Genomic DNA, 19393 nt, shown 5'->3' on the forward strand with positions numbered 1-19393 from the left:
GCAGCAAGCAGGGTCAAATTTTAGTCTGGCTGTTTATGGCCTGCAGTTCTTATCATGCAGAAGTCAGAAGGACTGCAACCTGCAGCAGTTGTGGAGGTTGACAGCAAATTAAAGGGAATACGAATTCTGGCATTCATCTGAAGCAATTTAGGAACAGCCTTTTCATTACTGTAAAAATAGGAAGTATTGATAAGCAACATCTAGCTCTGATCTGCACTAAATCTCAAATTGTAATACCATAAAAAACAGGAAACTGATGCAAAGGGGAAAAGCAGCTTGTCCAGACTCACGCCATGGGCTAGGACAGGGCTTTGGACCAAATACCAGGCTCTGGTTCCTGCATCCTGTCTGCTGCACCACCTCCTCAGAAAAGGGATGGAGAATCACAGCAGTGATTTCTGGAAATCACCCTTAGATTCTCCTGTCCCCAAATTTCCCTTGAAATTTTTACTCCAGTGCACCTGCTAAGCAGAATGTTTCAGCAATGCACAGCCATGGGGGTTTTCCTGCCAGTGAAATAGCTATGACTCTAAGGTTTACAGAGACTTTCTGTTCCTGTCTAAAATTATCTTTGCTGATCCTTGCGACGCCAAGACCGCAGAGCCAATATTCCACAAGCCCTGAGAAAAAGGCACTGTATTTCAGGCACACTCAGCTAGTGTTGGTACAGCAGCATCCATCAGCCACGACCAAAGCTCCGGGTCACCACCGTGCACCAGGGGACACTGCCTGCTCCTTTGCGGCATCACACAGCACAGAGAGTCAGGGTCTGGGTGCTCTGTGGTTCTTCAGCCAAACAGGAGCCTCTGCGATCCCTGCTCAGGGTGAAAGTGGATGAAAAGACGGCAGGTGGATGCAGGCAGATGGGGGAAGCGGGGCTAAGAGGGAGACAACAGCAATTAGCATAAGCAGCGGCAGCCTCAGCTCACCAGCTGCTTTGCCGATTGTCTGCCTCCCCGATTTCCAACAGCAAAGCAGCAATTTGCCGACGAGCGCAGTCAGTAGCCAAGGCTGCCCCTCAGGACTGAAACTATCAGGGAAAACAAACGATTTCCATGGTACAAAACCATGGCTTGCAGGGCTTTGATGTAGGAGTTTGCCTAAGTAAGGCATGGAGCATGCAGCTCAAAACAGACACTAAATACTTCAGAGTGAAAGGCTAAAAAAGGAAGGTTTTAGAGGAGGAAATGAGTCAGTAGCTTGGAGGACGGGAGGGGGAGTTCAAATAGCTGAGGCATATAAAGTAAGCAAGTAGTCACCATCTCAAAAGCTACAAAGTCAGCAAAGTGGATGTATTGATCTCAGGTTTTTGTTGATGTCGGGTCTCATTCGAAAATGGAGACCACGGGTGACTTCTTTTATTGACCATGCTGGATTTTGAAGCCATCCTTCATTGGGCAGACATTTGCCAGCTGCAGTTCACACTGGTGTTTCTGACAGGAACCTAAGTGGTCACCAGCAGCTACGGGATTGCTGGAAACTCTCAGGCTCTCCCCCCTGGCTGAGGGATGGATTTTTGGGGGGCAATGTGTGTGAGGGGGAAGTTTCAGGCTGATTGCAAATACCATTTGCCTTAAGAGCAGGAGGGGGATTCACCTTTCATGATGGTTCATCCAAACGTGCAGCCTGAGCTTCCAGTCTAGATGATGTACAGCACTAACACTATGGAAAAAAAGGGCAAAGCTGGTTCACTGTTGAAAAGCAGAAGAGCTAGTAAAAAAACCTTCTTCTCCACAATGTATTCACAGCATTCCTGTCTGTCATTGTGACTAGCTCGTATTGCACTGAGAGGCTGGGGACAAAGGGGTCTCACCCCAAGGTGGCTTTAGCCTCGCTCACCACACACCAGAGGGTGAACAGGCTGTGCAACACACTAAGCCAGAGGTGTTGGTGTCAGAGGGGCAGCAACTTCCTCACCTCTGCCGGGTCCTGGTCCCACCCAAGGGCTGGCACTGATAGAGAGGGGAACTCGGAAACAAAATTTCCTCCTGCCCTCCCCAAACCAGGGAGCTCCCCCTGGGCTCAGGCACCAAGGCAAGAGCGACACAACAGCTTTGACAGGAGCCTGCTGCAAGCCTGGGCTGAGGGAAGGCCAGCACTACACAGGGTCAGGGTGATGCTGAGGGCACATGAGGAGAGAGAGGGCTGTCAGGCCAGGGAGAGCACAGGGCTGGAGAGGCCGGCTCCCTTTCCCTGCAGAAGCAGCAGCAGAGGATTGGCATGCAGCAGGGGTTCCCAGCCATGTGTGCCATGCACATTGCTCATCCCCAGCAGGCAGCTTTGGGGCAGGGCTGGAGCTCCCCAGCAGGCAGTGCTGGAACAGCAGGGCAGGGGCTGTGGAGCCCTGGGCTAAGGCAGGCACCACCATAAGCACACACTTGTCCGTGTATTTTGGTGCACAGATCCTGCCTCTCCTCAGTGAGCTATGCTCTTTTGTCTTCTGGGGAATGAAACATTTCAAAAAGCCGTTGTGGTGGTTGGTGAGTGAGTGCCCTTCCCAGAGCAGGCTCATCTTTCTCACCAGGCAGATTAAAAGTGAGAGTTTTCTCTTACTTTCCTGGTGAAGGAGTTCTTGTCCCCGCTGAATTTCCTTTAACTGGTTAGATACTTTCTCAACCTACTGCAACATTTCCAAAACCACCTCTCAGAGCAGGCTGAGCCAAGAGGCCAGTTCCACCTCATTTGCCCTTATAAGTACACAGCATGAAATAGCCCCAGCCCTGTTCTCATGGCCTTGCATCATCTCCTCCCCTCCTCCCCAGGATGTCTCACTTCTGTACCCCTCTGTCACAGTGAAACCCATCTAAGAAGAGCAAGCCTGGAGCAGTAACAGACTGATTACCCACATCAATTTTGATTAGAAAGCACGGCTGCCCCAGGTTTCTGCCACCCACCACCAGAGAGGGAGGTCTGCTGTGGCACTGCCACAGGGCTCTGACCACCACTGCCTTGATTTCCTCTGCAAGCCACAATCACAGCTTGTGGAGGCAGGACCAGAAGTTGTCCAGAGAAACTTACTGACAGGACTGAAGCTCTCCCTACAACACAGGCACTTTATCTGACTTGTTTTAGAACTACATTTCAAAATGGAAAAACAATTATCAAACACGTCCCTGTTCATTTCTTGGTAATACTTCCAAAGTAAGTCAAGATTTGGGGTCAAATTTAAGCATCCCTTGATTAAATGAATGAGAAAGTGGCCTAGGGAAGAAGTATCCTCTCAGGCCAATTAAAGTCTGAGTTGTGCTGGCTGGTCTTTTTGCTAGTTTCATTACAAATCTGATGCAAGAGCTTTTGCAAAAAAAGGAACCCCTGGCAGGCCTAAGTCACCCAGCACAAGAGCCTAACGAAACAGGATGGCTTTTTCAATGCACCCATCTTCAGCATGGGGTCTTTCAGCAACTTCTCTCTCATGTGAACATCTACAAAGAGCATCTACTGAGGTAGCCTCGAAAGAGGGGATAAATCAAATAAAAATTAAACCCTTTTAACTAGAACAGCAATATGGATGAAAACTGTAAGGTGTGTAAGCATTGCCCACACCTTTAATAGTGAAGCTTCGTGATAGTTGTAATGAAGTACTGTTCCCTCATACCCCAGCCCTGAAAACGCCGCCATCGAGGCTTGTTTTTGTTTCCTTCTTACAGGAAGGCACATACACAACAAATAAGCTTTTGATGCTGGGGGCTTTTTGCTCATGGACTCAAGCCGGGAACATCACTGCAGTCAGGATTCGGTGATAAAAACCTAACTTCCTATCTATACATTTTGTACCATCAGCAGATGCCTTTGTACTCTGATTACAAGCAGCCCGAGCTTTGCCGGCCAGGAACATTAAGGAATGAGTACTTTCGTCAGTCAGGGCGAGCAGGACTGCCATGAACACGGGGCAGCAGCTTCTCGGAGCTGCCCCGGCCTCGGCAGCAGTGTTTCCTCAGGGCCGCCTTTGTTCCGAGGACAAGCCGCCCGTTGTTCCGGCCGCGGGGATGAAGCGGTGCCGGGATCCGGGATGCGCGGGTGCCGGCGGGAAGCGCCGGGCTCTGCCGCAGCAGCGGCCCGAGCCAATCAGCACCGCCTGCCTGAGATCGCACCAAAGTAGGTAGTGAAAAACCCTCGGAGGAAGAAAAAAAAAAAAAAAAAAAAAAAAGAAAAAAAAAAGAGAGAAAAACTCCCACACTTCCGCCCGGCTGCCCGCCCCTCGCCGCTCCTGCTGCTGCTGCGGCCGCCTCCTCCCGCAGGCTCCCCGCCCGCCCCACGGCCGCTCCCCGCTGCCCTCACGGCCGCCCCAGTCCGTTCCAGCCGCGCTCCCAGCAGCCCAAATCCCGCTCGTGCCCCCCGCGCTGTCCCTCACGGCTCCCCGAGCCCCCCAGCTCTGCCCTCAGGACCATCCCCGCACCCCACCCGGCACACCTTCGAGCAGGTAACCCCGCCCACCCGGCCGAGCGCGCGCGCCATTGGCCGGCTGGCACGTCAATCAGACGTGCTCTCCCTGTGATTGGTGTACTCCTCAGGGGCGGGGCCCTGCGTGGCGACGGGGTTGCCGCCCCCCGCCCCGCCCGCGCGTGCGCACGGGGCTGGGGCGTCGCCACGCGGGGCTCCCGCCATAGCAACCGCTTCCTCCTCCTCCGGGCACGGCGGCCGTGACGTCGACAGCGCTTCCGCCCGGCTCGCGCCCTCGCAGCTTCTCTTCCTGCCGCCGGAGCCCGCGCCGCGCCCAGACAGCCGAGGGAGCCGCCGCCGCCGCACCGCGCTCCGCCGCCCGCCCGCCGCGCCCCGCCGACGCCATGGTAGGCACCGCGCGCCGCCGGACGGGCCTTGGGCTTCTCCGTCTCCCGCCTCCGCCTTCATCCCTGGGGGAAAAAGGGGGAGGGGGGCGGCGGTACCGCCCGCCGCATCCCGGCCGGCGCTCTGGCTGGCGGCGCCGCTGTGCCTGGCCGTATCGTGCCCCCTTTTTCTTCTTCCCTTTCTCCCGGTCCTTCCCGTTCGCCTTTGAACTTGACGCGGCGGATCCGTTCTCCTCCCTTCCCCCCCGCCCCCATCCCGCCATGAGGCGACGGAAGGTTACTCCCACCCCTCCTTGAAGCGATGGAACTGTCCTCCCTCCCTTTCCTCCCCCCCACCGTAAGGTAATGGTACGCTCCGCGTCGCACACAGGCGCTGGGGGCGGGCGCGTCCATTCGGCCCTGGGAGGGGGGGGTTGGTGAGGAGCGAGGGCGCGGCGGGAAAAGGCCGGGTGGGAAGGGGGGGGGCTGTGCGCGGCACCTCCCCGCGCCGCAGGGCGCGGCCGGGAGGGGACCGGGAGGCGGCGACCCCGCCGCTCCCCACGGGGGGCTGGCTGGCTGCGAGGGGGTGGCAGCCCCGCAGGAAGGCACCGGGCGGTGTCGGTGGGAGGCCGGGGGCTGCCCTGCTCGGGAGGAAGCGCGGCCGCCGCCGCCTCGGTCCCGGCGGGAGCCATCTTCGCACGGCCCCGGGGTTCGGGCCGGGCCTGGCCTAGAAACCGGCGGCGGCTCCGCAGGGCCAGCACGGGCCCGGCCAGGGCCGCCCCCCGCCGCCCGGCCCGGCCGGAGCCCGCAGCGCTGGCGGCGGACAAAAGGGGGAAGCGGAACCCGCGGAGGGGAATCGCTGAGTGTAAAAAACAGGGTGTCGCAGCGGCCGCTCGAGGAAGCTGAAATTTTGAGGCAGTTGCTGCAAGGACTTGGTTTTGTTTTTTGTTTTTTTGTTTTGTTTTGCTTCTCCGCACAGTGTTGCAAACCTTTATCCAAGGTATAACGCTGGAAGCAAAGAAACAAAAAAGTATTAAGGATCCGCAGTGATTTGCTTGTACTTCCTGGCTTCCAAAAGAAAAAAAGTGTTAGGGTCTCCTTGCATAAATGGGGCAGAATAGACCAAACGTGTGTTCAGTCTCACGTTGGCTCATTCTGTTTGCTTTGCCCGTGCTTAGAGTTTGCATCCCCGTTTGACTCAGGAGATGGAATTGATGGCAAATTTGCCTCAATTATTAGCTCATGCAGTTTTAATTGCTGCCCTGTTTTTGCTTGAGTCATGCACAAACCCTTGTCCAGCAACACACACCTGCCTGAGTTATTTACCTGTATTAGAGGTGTTAAATATTGAGGCCTTCCCTTGGTATTTACCAGTAGTTCATTGACCGTGTGATATATCCGGGAAATAAATTTTTGGTCCGTAGGGTGGCAGACGGGATGTACCACTAATGTCCCTCCCTGCTTTCTCCAACACCCAAGCTCTGGAGCATCTGTGGCTGGTCTGCAGCGTGGAGCAGAGCTGATGGGAGCTGCAGATGAAGCTGCTAAAAAGTCTGATGAGACTCGCAGCTCTTGTTTAAAAGAGGCTTGTCTCAACAAGCCAGCTACCACCTCTGCAGTATGCAAACCTAGTTAAGTGTGACTACTCAGTGTGTCAGGCTTCATCTTGCTTTGCAACCCAGGGAATTCCCAAGTCAGTCAAAACTACTATTTCTCATAGTGATCTCCTTTTTGCAACAGGGTTTAGGTTGGCTTTTTTGAGAGGCTGCAAATGAACTTGGTTTTGGGCAGAGCGGAGGCCCTCTGGCAAAGTTTGGTAGTGCCAGCAGGAGGGCATCCTTTGCTATCAAAAGAGCTTGGATTTCCAGCTTTTGTGCCTTGCCACAATGTTCAGTTTCTTTGCTACTGGATTAAATGAGTCCAAGGTCTTTGGAGTACCGTGCAAATGATTTTTCTTGGTTGTTAGTCAGTGCTATTCCCAGATCTGTGTAATTACAAGGTACATATGCCTCATATACAAGATAACAGCCTCATGACAATTGGTGCTGTTGATGTCTGGCATGTTCCTACTCGCCTTGGCAGAATCACTGTCAAGAGGCTCCTGCTGGGTGCAAGGGCTGACCTAAGCAATCCCATGTGAGAGTGCCTGACTACAACCAGGACTTGTTGTGAAGCTGTTCTCAGCCTTTTCCTCACCTGGCTGTTCAGTATTCACAGCAGTCTCCTCGTGAGAGGAGGGTCCCTCAGTAACAGGTATCAAGGATGCCCAGAGCTGGCCTTCAAAGCCTCATTTTGAGGGTGCCATTTAAGCTTTAGGTTGCTGTAGGTGCCTGGAGGGCCACAAGAAAATTCTTATAGGCATTTAGGCTCATAGCAGCTGATCTGTGTGCTGAATGTGTTTCTGAGAAGCTTTGATTTTCTGCAAGAGTCCTGTTACACACCAGCTTCCACCTGCATTACCTTAAAAACTTACATTTCAACACAGGAATGGGTGCTGCTCAAAACTTCTGCCCTGCTGCTACTGGCCACTGCAGTTCCTGTTTTTCAGTACTGTTGCTGGGATTGCCTTTTGTGGGTATTGCTTGTTCTGTCTACCTTGATAATTAAATTGGGAGTGAACTTTGTGGTGGTTCAGAGAAGGAGATAATTTCCTCTTTGGCTAAAAGCTGAAGAAATGACCTTCAGGAATTTGAAGGATAGTATTTTCTTTTTTTTTTTTTTTAAATAATTGTTTTTATACTCATCTCATCTTGTCAATAACCTTTCTTCTTGGGGGTTGGGGCAGGAAATAAAAGCTGAATAGAGTTTCAGTTCTTTCCCTCACACCTTCCCCCTGCCAAAAGAGACCAAATAATTCAAAATAAAAACTTGAGTCTAGCTGGCAAGATCTTTCTACAAGTGATATGCAGATGACTCTGTACTTCTTGCTGGTTTATGGTGTGCAAATAATGGCTTCTTATACAACAGTAGTAAAAGGTTGCTAGTTCTGTTTCCTGTCAGGCTTCAGATCAGAGTTGAAACCTTGGCCTCTCAGATGTACAGGCTGTCCCCTGTAAATGGAGGTGTCTCTCTGACCAGCTGTAGGTAAGCAGGTGATGTGGGCTTTTCCAGACTCCTGAAGTCACTGGTGTTCCCACACTGTTGCTGGTCTCTGGGATGAAGTTAAAGTAGCTGCTCCTTTATTTCCTCCTTGCATTGCTGCCTTTCCTGCTCAGTAAAGGGGGGATGTTAACACCAGATGTGTTTTCTTGAGTGCTCAGATAACAGATTGGAAGCCAAGCAGTATTTAATATCTTTATGGTTTTGACTGCCTGCGTTTTCAGTTGGCTTGTTGGCCTTAGGTGGTGACACCTTTCCAGAGGCCTGATTTGGCAAAACTTCCTTTCAGCCAGGCTGTTACTCTCCCTTTCTGCTAAGTGCTCCCACAACTACCTTGGCTTAGTTTTCCCCTCAAGTTTCTGCTGATGGCCCAGGAGACTCCACTGTGGCAGTGCAGGGGACAGCTCTGTCCCTGAAGGGTGCTCTCCCAGACCAATTGGGTGGAAATAAGTTTAATTGAAAAAGTATTTATTGCAGAGATGTACTATGACACATGAGTGAGTCAGAGGGAAATGCCACATGGCTCCATAGGCAGCTCTGGCAGTGGCAGGGAATTTCAGAGGTAGATAGGAGGGAGGGTAAGCCAGGCATGAGGGAAACAGTTTGCTGAAGAAACTAAGAACCAAATACATGCCAATAATGTGACCAGCAAACATGGGAGCACAGTGTTCTCACATCTGCCCTTGCAATTAAACAAGGCGTGCTTTAATACATTCTTGGTGTCAGATTCTGGAAAAAATTGATGATACTTTTCCAAGAAGCAAAAGTTTCCACTTGAGTAGTTGTGGATAGTTCACCCTGATGTGTACAATGTTTGTGAGTGGTTCCCAGACAAAACAAGTCAAGAGCTGTATCTTGGAATGTCTCTGGAGATAATGCATGCCCAGGCACCACTGTGGAGAGTTCTTGGGCTCTAATCACAGGAGAGAAAACCAACAATCTGAAATTCTCAAGACTTAAACTCAAATTTAGTCCTTCAAACTTGTCTTGAGGCAAACTAAATCATAAGTTTAAGGTCTTAGCTGTCTTAGAGTTGGGGAAAACAAAGACTCTTCTTAGGTAAAGTATTTTAAGTATTCAGGAAAAATACTGGTGCCCACAGTATTCACTTCCTAACAAAAGAGATGTGGAATTTCATTGTGTCAAAGTTGTGTTTTAGTGCAGGCTTGCTGTGAATCCAGTTTATCAGATGTCTGGCGTGTCTCTCACTCCTGAAATGGCTTTTCTGTATGTGGGGATTTTCTTCAGAAAGCTTTGGGTTATTCTTCAGTCTTCCCCAGTTTAGATTAAATTTCAGTTTGGTACTCAGCAATGGAGGCAAAATGCTGGGAACTCTTAGCAGAGACAGCTGGGTCTGGTTCCTGCAGTGGAAGCTGGCTGGACACAAGGCTCCTTCTTTGGGCTGCCTGGTGCAGGGAGGGCATTGTGCTGTCTCTCCCAAGACTTGTGCAGAGCTTTGCACTTGAGGCAAGAGCGAGGCTCTGAACAAGAGCTGCTGTGTTCCTGCAGTGCCTGCTGACAAGGCAGCGAATGCAGTCCCTGCCTCAGGTGACATCCAGTGGGGACACTGCCACGAGTGCCACGGGGTAATGGGTGAGGGGCTCAGCCCCCAGCATGTGCTGTGTCTGCAGCAGCTGTGTGGAGGTGCTGGGGGCAACTCAGTTGTGCTGATTGCGTCAGAGAAACTTGTTCTGCCTCTTCTTTCCTGAATGTCTCTCTGAATGTGCTGTCCTGGCATGATTTTCCCATCTGGTAATTAGGTGGCTTGCCTGCTTGCTGCTGCCTTGTTGCAATTAAGGGTCTGTCCCCTACAGTGAAATGTCACCAGCTGGCTGATGGTCGTGGATCCCACAAGTGCCTGCAGTATGTGCTGCTCACTGAACCAACCCCCTTGTGCCAGTCCAGAGCTGGATAACTGCTGCCATCCTGGAAAAGGAGCAGGACCAGGCTGGCTGCTGGAGCTCTACAGCATTCAAGCCACAATGCACAAAATAATAACCAATGTGCTGCACTGAGTCCTCAGAGAAGAACCATATCTGGCCAAAGAGGGAAAATCCAGACTAACGAGTGTTTACTCTGTCATTACTGGGAGGGTGGAGGCTTCTCACCAGCTCTTCTGCTGGACAAGGCAGCAGACACGAGGTTAAAATGTCACTTGAGGACACGTTTTTAGAGTCTGGAGTTTCTCCCTGTTCCAGTGCTCTTAGCAGTTATCCTGTTGTTGTTCTACACAGAGTGCTTGCAGCTACCTTAAAACAAAAGCTGCCTGGGGTTTGAGTTTTTTCCTTTTTAAGTATGTTTGTGAAGCCATTTGTGGCTGGTGCAGGCCCAGGGTTGCAGAGGGAGCCCTGCAGTTAGGACAGCAGATCCTGTTTTCAGAGGGAATTGGTTTGTTGCACTGTCTCATCTCAGCCCACACTGTAACACAGCTATAGGGTGTTCTCAGATGGAACAAATCTGCATTGTCCCTGGCAGCACAATGGCTGCTAATGTCAGCTTGTGATGAATCCAGGGGTTGTACAGCAGCTGTGAAAAGGAGCAACACCAGCTGCTAACAGCCTTTTGCTTTGGAAAGCTACAAAATCCAGTTGTCACTGTTGGCCCTTCAGATTCTGGTCAGTCCTAGTTATCAGCTGAAGTTTTACAGTGAATTTTGAGTTTCCAGACTAAATACTTTCTACATTTTTGGAATCTGAACTGACTTGCCAGCAGTGTTCAGTTTCTTTTTAAAGAAACAACTTGTCTCCTGACTTGGAGACATGTTTCTGGCTGTGTAGTAGCACAAGCAAATGCACATGACTGCACAGTCTGCATCAATCTGCAGCTCTATTGCTGCTGCTTCTGGCTCTAAGCTGAGCACTAACCTGTGCTTTCAAAGTTAACATGACTTGATGCAAGGGAATTATTTGTTGTAGTGTTTGAGCAAAGCTCAAGAGTTGACAAAGGTAGAGGTAGGTGACATGCACTGCATTTTCATTATAAATAGCCTCATTTCCATGGCAGTGCAGACTTTCTGTGCATTTTCTAAGAACCTTGCCGGGCTTTGTGACTAAAACCTGAGTCTTGCCACCCATTGCCAGCTATTGAGGTACCATTAGTTAGAAAATAAACCTTGGGGAGGAGAAGGCTTCTCTTGAATTCACTGTGGATTTGTCCTTAATGAATGATGAAATAGCTGCAGTTGCTGCACTGTTTCCTTTATTAGGTTAACTTTGTGTTATTTAAAGTCTTCCCAAAGAGGCTCTTGCCCACACCAAACACAGGGACAGGAGAAGACCTTTATTCCTCATTAGCTCTCAGTCACACTCAGTGCAGCGTCTCTGTATGGAGGAGGTGACACTGGAATGAGTCACTTTGAGTCCATGTTTGCACTGTAGCTTGAATTTGTCCTGAAATAGGCTTTCTCCATGTATTTCCCTCACCTTATTGGTGATATGCAGAAGGATGGCTGCCTGCCACACAGCTGAGGCACAGTGACTGAGTTGCTGTTCTCCTGTCCCAAAGTGCAAGCAATTCTGCATAGGTTACCACTTACAGACTGACCATGCATTGTAAATCTAGAGGGAGATCCCATTGTATTTAGGTAAACCCTGAGAAAGCACTGCTCTCCGCCCTAAAGAAAAGCTGTCTCAGAATGCTGGTGTATGAGATTGTCCTGGTTTTCTGTGGCCAGCACTTGGATACCAAACTCCATGGCAGTAGATTCTGCCAGCTGTGCCACCTCTCCTCACTGGGTTAGCTGGCTGTGCCTGCCACCCAGAGTTATAGGAGGAGGGATGTTGGAAGAAAGAGGAGAATCTGGGCTTATCTGAGGTCCTCTGTGGTAGGCGCTGGTCAAGGCTTTAGAAAACCCCCACACATTAAAGTAGGTGTCCATTCCATAACCATCTCTCAAGGACAGCCTGAGCACTGCACCTCGGTCCCCCTGGTTTTGCAGCTGAACTCTGCTCTTCCTTCAAAATGCAAAAGAAATCCCTTGAGCTCACATTTTGAGGCTGAAGATAAATTTTAAAAAAATGAAGAGCAGCCTTTATCCTTTTTGAGTTGTGTGTCTCACCTGCTGCTGTACCCGACTGTTGGTTCTGCTGACTGTGCTCGCAGCAGTGATGTGTCGTGGTTTGCACAGAGGGAGGAAGGCAGCTTTCCTTCTGATAGATGGATATGAGTAATGTCATTTGAATGTGGAAGACACAAAAGCAGTGAGGGAGGAAGCAGGATTCTAAAGGAATCTCATTGTTTATACTGTGTGTAGCATTTTGAACAGATAGAGTTGTTCAGTACTGGGCAGGCTTCAGTTTGGCCTTTACTGCTCTGGCCATGATGTCCTTCCAGCAGTGCCTGCTGGCTTCCCACATTTGCAATATTCAGTCTTGCACAGCTGCCTTTAAACTCTCCAGCTTGGTGCTGTCTGAGAACAAAACTCAAATGTAAATGCTTCTACTTCCCACTTTTTTTTGTCTCATTCCAGAAGAGCATCAGACTGAAAATGCAGTTCAGCCTTTTGTCATTCTTGCTAGGTCTTGTCCTCTTTATTCTGTGCAGCTGCTTTTAACATCAGATTGATAATGCTGCATGTGCACCTCTTGTTCCAGCTTACACAGGGGAACACGATACCACTCACTACAATTTCCCAGTTGACTCCAAGGTAGGGAAGAAATGTTGAGAAGGGTTGAGCTTGCTTTAAAAACTGCTGGAGTAGGTGTGAGAAGAAGAGACTTTTAAGACTTGCAAATTCTCTGTTTGAAATACTGAATTCAGAGCAACTTCCCAAAGTTGGTTTGTTCAGCTAAAAGCTACCACTGCAATCCCAGTACCCCACTACATTTCCCTTGATCTCTAAACTAAGTCCATGTGACAAGTGTGGAATTTGGCCAGTTTTACCTCTGTTCCTAAAGCTCCTAGCTAGCATGCTGGAAATGGCTGGGAAACTTTGAACAGAAGATTCTTGTGGGCTTGTCCAGCCAGCCTGAAACGGGAAAGAAAATTAAGCTGCTCTAATGCCAAAGGATCTGCCACAACTGAATCTCAGAGAAGAAGGGGTTGGCATGCCTGTAAAACTCCCCCAAAACAATGTTCCAATGGTGGAAGTGGGATTGTGCCTTCTTTGGAATAGTTTTTGGGTTGGCAGCCAGCTGTGGGCAGCAGCCAGACTCCAGATTCTTTACTTGGCTTTGGAAAAGAGGGGCTGCAGTGACTATTGCAAGAATCTGTTGTCTCCTAGGCTTGTCTTTAAGGCAGTGCCATGTTGTAGCTGGAACAGGAGGGTGGAGGGCTGAAGGTGTTTGCTGTGGTCTCTGCAGGCCTCCGGAGTACAAGTGGCCGATGAGGTGTGCCGTATCTTCTACGACATGAAAGTGCGGAAGTGCTCCACGCCGGAGGAGATCAAGAAGAGGAAGAAGGCTGTCATCTTCTGCCTCAGTCCAGACAAAAAGTGCATTATTGTGGAGGAAGGCAAAGAGATTCTGGTGGGAGATGTCGGAGTGACAGTCACCGACCCTTTCAAGCACTTTGTGCAGATGCTTCCCGAGAAGGATTGCCGCTATGCCTTGTATGATGCAAGCTTTGAGACCAAGGAATCCAAAAAAGAAGAGCTGATGTTTTTCTTGTGGTAAGCCAGCTTCCCAATTCTCTCATTCCTAGCATGCAGTCCAGGCTCTGTGGGTGAGGTCTCTGAGTGTTTGTACTGCCCAGGCTGGGAAAATGGCAGGCTTAAATTGAGCTGGGCAGCCTGATGCCTGTATTCTGGAGCCATGAGATGTTCCACTTGTCCCTGGTGGGTAGGATACTGCTTCTGTCTGGGGTGGATAATCGGTGTCACTAATTTCACTCTCTGTGGTGTCTCCCACTAGGGCACCAGAACAAGCACCTCTCAAAAGTAAGATGATCTACGCAAGCTCCAAGGATGCAATCAAAAAGAAGTTTCAAGGTATGTAATACAACTAATGTTCCTAACTCTGCTGTGTCCCTGGAGTGCACAGCAAGGCTGAATTGGGGGTTTTTTGTTGATTTTTTGAGATACTAGTGAGAAGTGAAGTGTCATGTGACAGAGCTAAAATGAGCTCTAGCACAAATTTACATTATCTGACAAAATTTCAGAGGCACTAGGACAGTGCTCAGGACCAAGAGCAGGTTTTGCAATGTGTGATGGACCTTATGGAGCAGCACATTGTACCATACAGGCTAGAAACCATAAGATTCATAACACAACACTGGGTTTTGTGCAGAGCTGCCTCAGTGGCAGAGCACTTTCATCCCTGTGTCTGTTAAAATGCAGACTCATAAACTTACTATGCTGTAGTAAGCCAGTCTGGCTGATAGCCAGGTAGCACTCTTCAGCTCCTCAGGCTGCACCGGGCCAAAATCTTGCACTGTGCAAGACTGACAGGATCTTTGTGCAGCAGTGCCAGCCTTCAGAGGATAGCTTGCCCAGGGACTGCCATGGGAAACTCCTTTGTGCTGAGAAAAAGAAATCCCAAGGAAATTCTGCTTTTCACCATGTAAAGCAGACATGGTTTAGGCTCTCCAGCCCTAAAAAGGAAAGCAAGCACTGTTGGTTGGGTAGCCCAGCTCTCAGTCTCTGCCTCTCAGGTTTGCAGGGTGATGCTTTCAGCCACCTCTGCAGAGGCAGCGGGAGCTGAGCCAGCCCTCTCCATGGGCTTGCCTGGAGCTCCCTCCCCTGCTGTATCCAGGGCAGCACAAGAAATGAATGAGGGATTTGCTCTAGGAGCCTGCTATGAAAGGCCAACAGCCTGAGCACTGAGCTAGTGACAGATTTCTGCTTCGTGTCCCTTCAGTGACATTTGGTGTGCAGCCAGATGTCTCCTGGGACCAGGCAGGGAAAAACCATCAAATTCCCTAAGCTAAGGCTTAGTCTGCTTGAGTGACTGGATTGCTTCTTCTAATATTACTACCAGGTATGTTTCTTTGATTGCTTACCAGCATGTTGAAATACTGCATTATTGAGTGTTTTGCCTCTTTTTTTAGGCATAAAGCATGAATGCCAAGCAAATGGGCCAGAGGACCTGAACCGAGCTTGCATTGCTGAGAAGCTAGGAGGCTCCCTAGTCGTAGCTTTTGAAGGAAGTCCCGTGTAGATGTCATACAGTGCCACAACTCTACAAGCATTCCATGTTTTAATAGATCAGTTATATAAAGCAAACATTCTAGGCAAGGGTTTCACTAACAGTAGGGAAGCTGTCTTGTAGAATAAAGTAGACTTTGGAGATGTAGCTCATATGTACAAATGACCCTAAATAAATCAAATTAAGGATTTATCTTGGTGTATTAATATTTGCATTGGTTGTCCAGCCCAGTACTGTCCCCAATGGATTAACACTAAAGGTCTCTAAAAATTGGAGCAGTGTATCATGAAAGGTGGAGAGGTGAGAATGATCCGGTTCCTCTTCTTGCTTTTCCAAATAGTAACAAGCAAAATTCAAAAACTTTCCCCTGTAACCATTTAAGACAAAACTTAAAACCTGTAGTTTAACTTCAGCTGAAACAACCTGTGAGCACCAAAACTGGGTTAAATTCTTAGTGCTTGCAGTTGCAGAGCTGTACTAAAAAAGCCTAATTATGAAGCTAGACATAAAACAGACACACTTTTTCTGGAGAAGTAGTCCTAATCCACTCTCTTGTAAAATCACAGTGCAGTAATAATATTTAAAGGTTCACTTGTTCTGTAGGTTCAATTTTCTCGTTATGAAGTGTCTTGAGGTCTCTTTCCTCCTGAGTGATTCTATAGAAATTGCTTTTTCTGTTGACACAGTTTAATTTCGAACTGCCTTTCTCTAATATACACTTACTAGTGGATCAGATGCTTCTGAGGCTTTTATAAATGCAGATTCTTATATCAGAGCTCTCCAGTTATGGATAGTAAAATGAAAAGGAACCACAACTTTAAAAATGGTATTTTCAACCCCAGTCTTTGGTCACTTGGTCCATTTGTCCATAATTACTATTGATTTAACTTAGTAGAACCAATCAGCCTGACTAATATGGCTTGATCTGGGCTTTTTGTCTATTAGCTTCTTTAATTCTGTAGAAATGCATGGAAATATCACCTACTAGAAAGTTTGACCTGAAATGCCTTTTGTATGGGGGGTAGAGAACATTCCTGTGCCAGCTACAGAGAATCTTAAAAGCTTCCATGTTTCATCAGTGGTTGATTAAAGCTGTTTCCTTTGTGTAATGTGTACATGGGAGTTGCATAGAGTTTTCTTGTATGTCTGTAGAGAAAAAGAAAAAAAAAACCAAAACCCTTAGCCTCCAGTGCATTACTGTGATATGTTCTGTGCGTGCCAAATTTGAACAGCCTAAATAAATGGGCTTTCCCTCCCCTGGGTCAGTGACTGATTGCTCTCCAGCCTCGGGATCAGCCCTCCTGCAGGGGGCTGGCTCTGCTGGATCTGGGTAAGCACTTAGGGACCTGCTGTGCCTTCTGCAGCGCCTGCCCTGCTCTGCTCTGGGAGCTGGAGTGGGGGAAATAGGCTGGAAGGAAGAGCTGGTGAAGCTGGAGGGATCTGGGGGGAAAGCAGGTTTGTCCCTGCAGTGTGTTCCCCTCTTTGGCTCTGCTTGCTGCAGGCTCCCAAACCTCTCTCTGCCTTTAGGCTTTGGGTGCAAATTCCTGTCGGCTGGGGCTGTCCTGGGAGCAATTCCTGTTTGCAGTCTGAGCCCAGGAGCCCAGCCATGTGTTGGGTGTTGTGCACTGCCTGCCCCGTGAGGACTGAGGGAGCTTTCTCTGGCCAGGCCCATGGAGCCAGGGCAGAGAAAGGCCCTTCCCCCTGAGCTGTTGCCAGCTGTGCAGGGACAGAGCGCTGTGGTGTCCCCTCAGCTCCTGGCAGAGCAGTGCCAGAGCGCTGTGCTGGGGGCCAAGGCAATAATGGGCCATTACCTAACGCAGCATGTGCCCTCTCTGGCCAGGCTGAGTGGGTCAAACCCTTCATTAAAGACAGGCATTGACTGACTGCTCTGACTTGGCACCCACACGGGTCACAGGGCTGGGAGCACAAGCTTCTCTGGTGCAAAGGGACCCACTGGAGTGCAGCTTCCTGATTCTGACCAAAGCAAGCTGGCCTGGATTCTGCTGGGGCTTCCAGCCTGTCTTTCAGTCAACTGGGGCCTCACCCAAGTGTGTAATGATCCTCATAAACAGCTCCTCCTTGCCCAGGTGTCTGCAGTTCTGATCCCTGTCCAAAGTCCGCCTGGAGATAAGGAAACCACTGTGACACACTGGGAGTGGTGCTGCCTGACAAACAGGCAGCTCCTAGCCAAGATCCAGCTGATAGCTGGTGCCTCCAGGCTGCAGGCATCTTTATCTAGCCCAGGTGATGCTGTGGACACTTCTGCCTGGGCTTTCCTTCCTTGGTCAGAAAATGGAGCGGGAGACACTGCAAAAGAGGAAGGATGTCAGACCTGTAAGGTAGGAGAGCATTTCCCCCATTGTGAAAGCCCTTGGGTCAGGGACTTGGGTTCAAAGTACCTTAGTCCCAGGAGTGAGTGATAAGAAGTGACACACTGGGCCTTGGCTGGGTGTGGTGCTGTAGCTTCAGCCCACTGGAGAGCTTTTAGGGCCCTCACAAGAAGTCCCAAAGTGATCCTTGTGCTGCAGAACTAACAGTAACTTAATCCTCAGAGCTGCAGTGCTGTGGGCTTGTCCACATCGTGGGGTTTGTGGCCAGACTTCCCCTCTCAGGGTTGTTCTGCTTTTTGAGGGGATGAAACTCTTGTGACTGTTTTTAAGATTTCTCCCAAGTCACCCAGACCTTCTGAAAAGGCAAGACAAGAAGGGATAGACAGCATGAATGCTTCCTATAACTTGGCTGGTTGCTGGTGGGAGTAATCCCTTCCTGGCAGGGGCACATGAAGAAAAAGGGGAAGGAGTTGAGGTGAGGGAGGCAGCTCAGTCACACTTGCTCAGGTAGTGTGAACATTTTGAAGTACACATGCAGGCAAGGGTTTCCCAAAAGCCATTTTTGGTCATTTGGCCTGTGAGAAAATGAGAACAGGAAATAGAGACTGATAATTCAAGCCTAAGTGTAAACAGCAGGCAGTGTAAATGTAATTTACAAGGAGGGTTAAATTGAGTCTCTTCAACTGTACCTTGATAAGCCCAGGTACCCAGGCTGAAAGGTAATTCCAGGCATGGCTGAATCAGCAGAAGGATCCAGTGTTCTTATTCCAAGTCACTCCAGCTGAGCAACTTGTTGATCTTTATCAATAAAGGTACCTGCCTGCAGTGCTGGGGCTGCTCTGAGTCATGGGCTGACAAGCACCAAGCCTGGGTGGCTCTCCTGGAGGAAAGGAGGTGACTCTGGGTGGGCACATGGCAAAATCCCAAATCCCACCAGCTGGGGGGAAAGAGGGGCCAGCCAGGCCTCAGCTCCGTGTGCTCTTGGGCAAGGTGTGGCTTTCTCTGGCCCCTCAGGAGGTCCTTCCCCTTCCATCAAGGTGCCAAGGGAATTAAAACATGGCAACAGTGCCATTCCAGGTGTAAAAAACTGACGAATGTCTTTCCCCAAAAAGAGTTCTTTTATTTGAGCTTTGTTTCAGAGGAACAGTGCTCCTCTCTGTGTTCCTAAAACAGGCAGCTGGGTGTTGTGTGCCAGCAGGGCGTGGTGTGCCCTGGGGCTGGGGACACTGGGACAGCCCCCACTGGAGCCAGCCTGCTCCGTGGTGGCACTTGGAGCACGACTGCCCTTCCTGCCCTGGCTGTGCTGGCTCTGTCACTGCTTCTGTGCGAGGCCTGGGCCTCTGCTCTCTGTGCACAGCAGCTCACAAGAAAGGAAAGAATTGTTGCAAAAGCCAAAAACTGCAAAAACCAAAGGAACTGCGTCACTTCCCGGCACCTGCAGCTGGCAGGGCCCTTCCTGCCCGTGGCTCTTGGGGGTGAGAGCCACCCTGCTATGCTCCACAGCTCCCTCCTGCCTGTGGCTTGGGTGGGGGTTTTGTGCAATCCAGGCATTGCCTCGCTTTTGGGGAGCTTCCATCCAGCAGGTCAGGCATGCTGGGCTGGGGCAAGTGACAGCGCTGGCAGGCTGAGGTCACCAGTGGCCCTTGATTCGTGTGTTCCTCCACATGTGCCACAAAGTCCAGGACGATAAACCACAGGCTCACCCTGGCTCTGGGGCAAAGGTCTGCTTCCTTTGTGGCTTCAGGATGGGGAGAGCAGTCCCCTGTGCCACCTATGCTGGGACAGGGAGTGGGGGGACACACACAGGGGTGGCTCTCAGCTCCCCATTTCCTTGGCCCTTGTTCTTACCTGGTCCCAGCTGAGCCACACACAGCCCTCCCCCAGCTTTCATCACGGCCCCAAAAGCTGCAGTGCTGAGGGAGGGACAGGATGTCCCAGGCCTGTGGAGTCTCAGGGGTGCAGTACAGGGGTTGGTCACACACTGGCCATCCCCAGGAACAAAATGGAAGCAGCTCTGCCCCTCATCCTCCTTCCTGGCCCTGGCTCTCTGTAGGCACTGGAGGGACTGAGGGGCCTTTTTCCTCCCTCTCTCAAAGCCTGCTGATGTCAGCACTGGGCT

General features: G+C 50.2%; 1 protein-coding gene across 1 annotated transcript; it reads left to right on the top strand.

Moving 5' to 3' along the window:
* The first annotated feature begins 4663 nt into the window (after positions 1-4663).
* Positions 4664-16200, top strand: DSTN (destrin, actin depolymerizing factor). The gene is made up of 4 exons (XM_066546249.1): positions 4664-4787; positions 13163-13470; positions 13712-13788; positions 14847-16200. Exons 1-4 carry the CDS (start codon positions 4785-4787, stop codon positions 14954-14956), a joined length of 498 nt encoding a protein of 165 aa, XP_066402346.1. The 5' UTR covers positions 4664-4784; the 3' UTR covers positions 14957-16200.
* The last annotated feature ends 3193 nt before the right edge of the window (positions 16201-19393 follow it).

Source organism: Molothrus aeneus, chromosome 3 (assembly GCF_037042795.1).
Source record: "Molothrus aeneus isolate 106 chromosome 3, BPBGC_Maene_1.0, whole genome shotgun sequence".
NCBI lineage: Eukaryota > Metazoa > Chordata > Aves > Passeriformes > Icteridae > Molothrus > Molothrus aeneus.

What these genes read in the sequence shown, in the direction of transcription:
- DSTN (XM_066546249.1), top strand. An exon ending in GAGCTGATGTTTTTCTTGTG is followed by an intron (nt 13,471 to 13,711) that starts GTAAGCCAGCTT and finishes GTCTCCCACTAG; the next exon opens with GGCACCAGAACAAGCACCTC. An exon ending in AATCAAAAAGAAGTTTCAAG is followed by an intron (nt 13,789 to 14,846) that starts GTATGTAATACA and finishes CTCTTTTTTTAG; the next exon opens with GCATAAAGCATGAATGCCAA.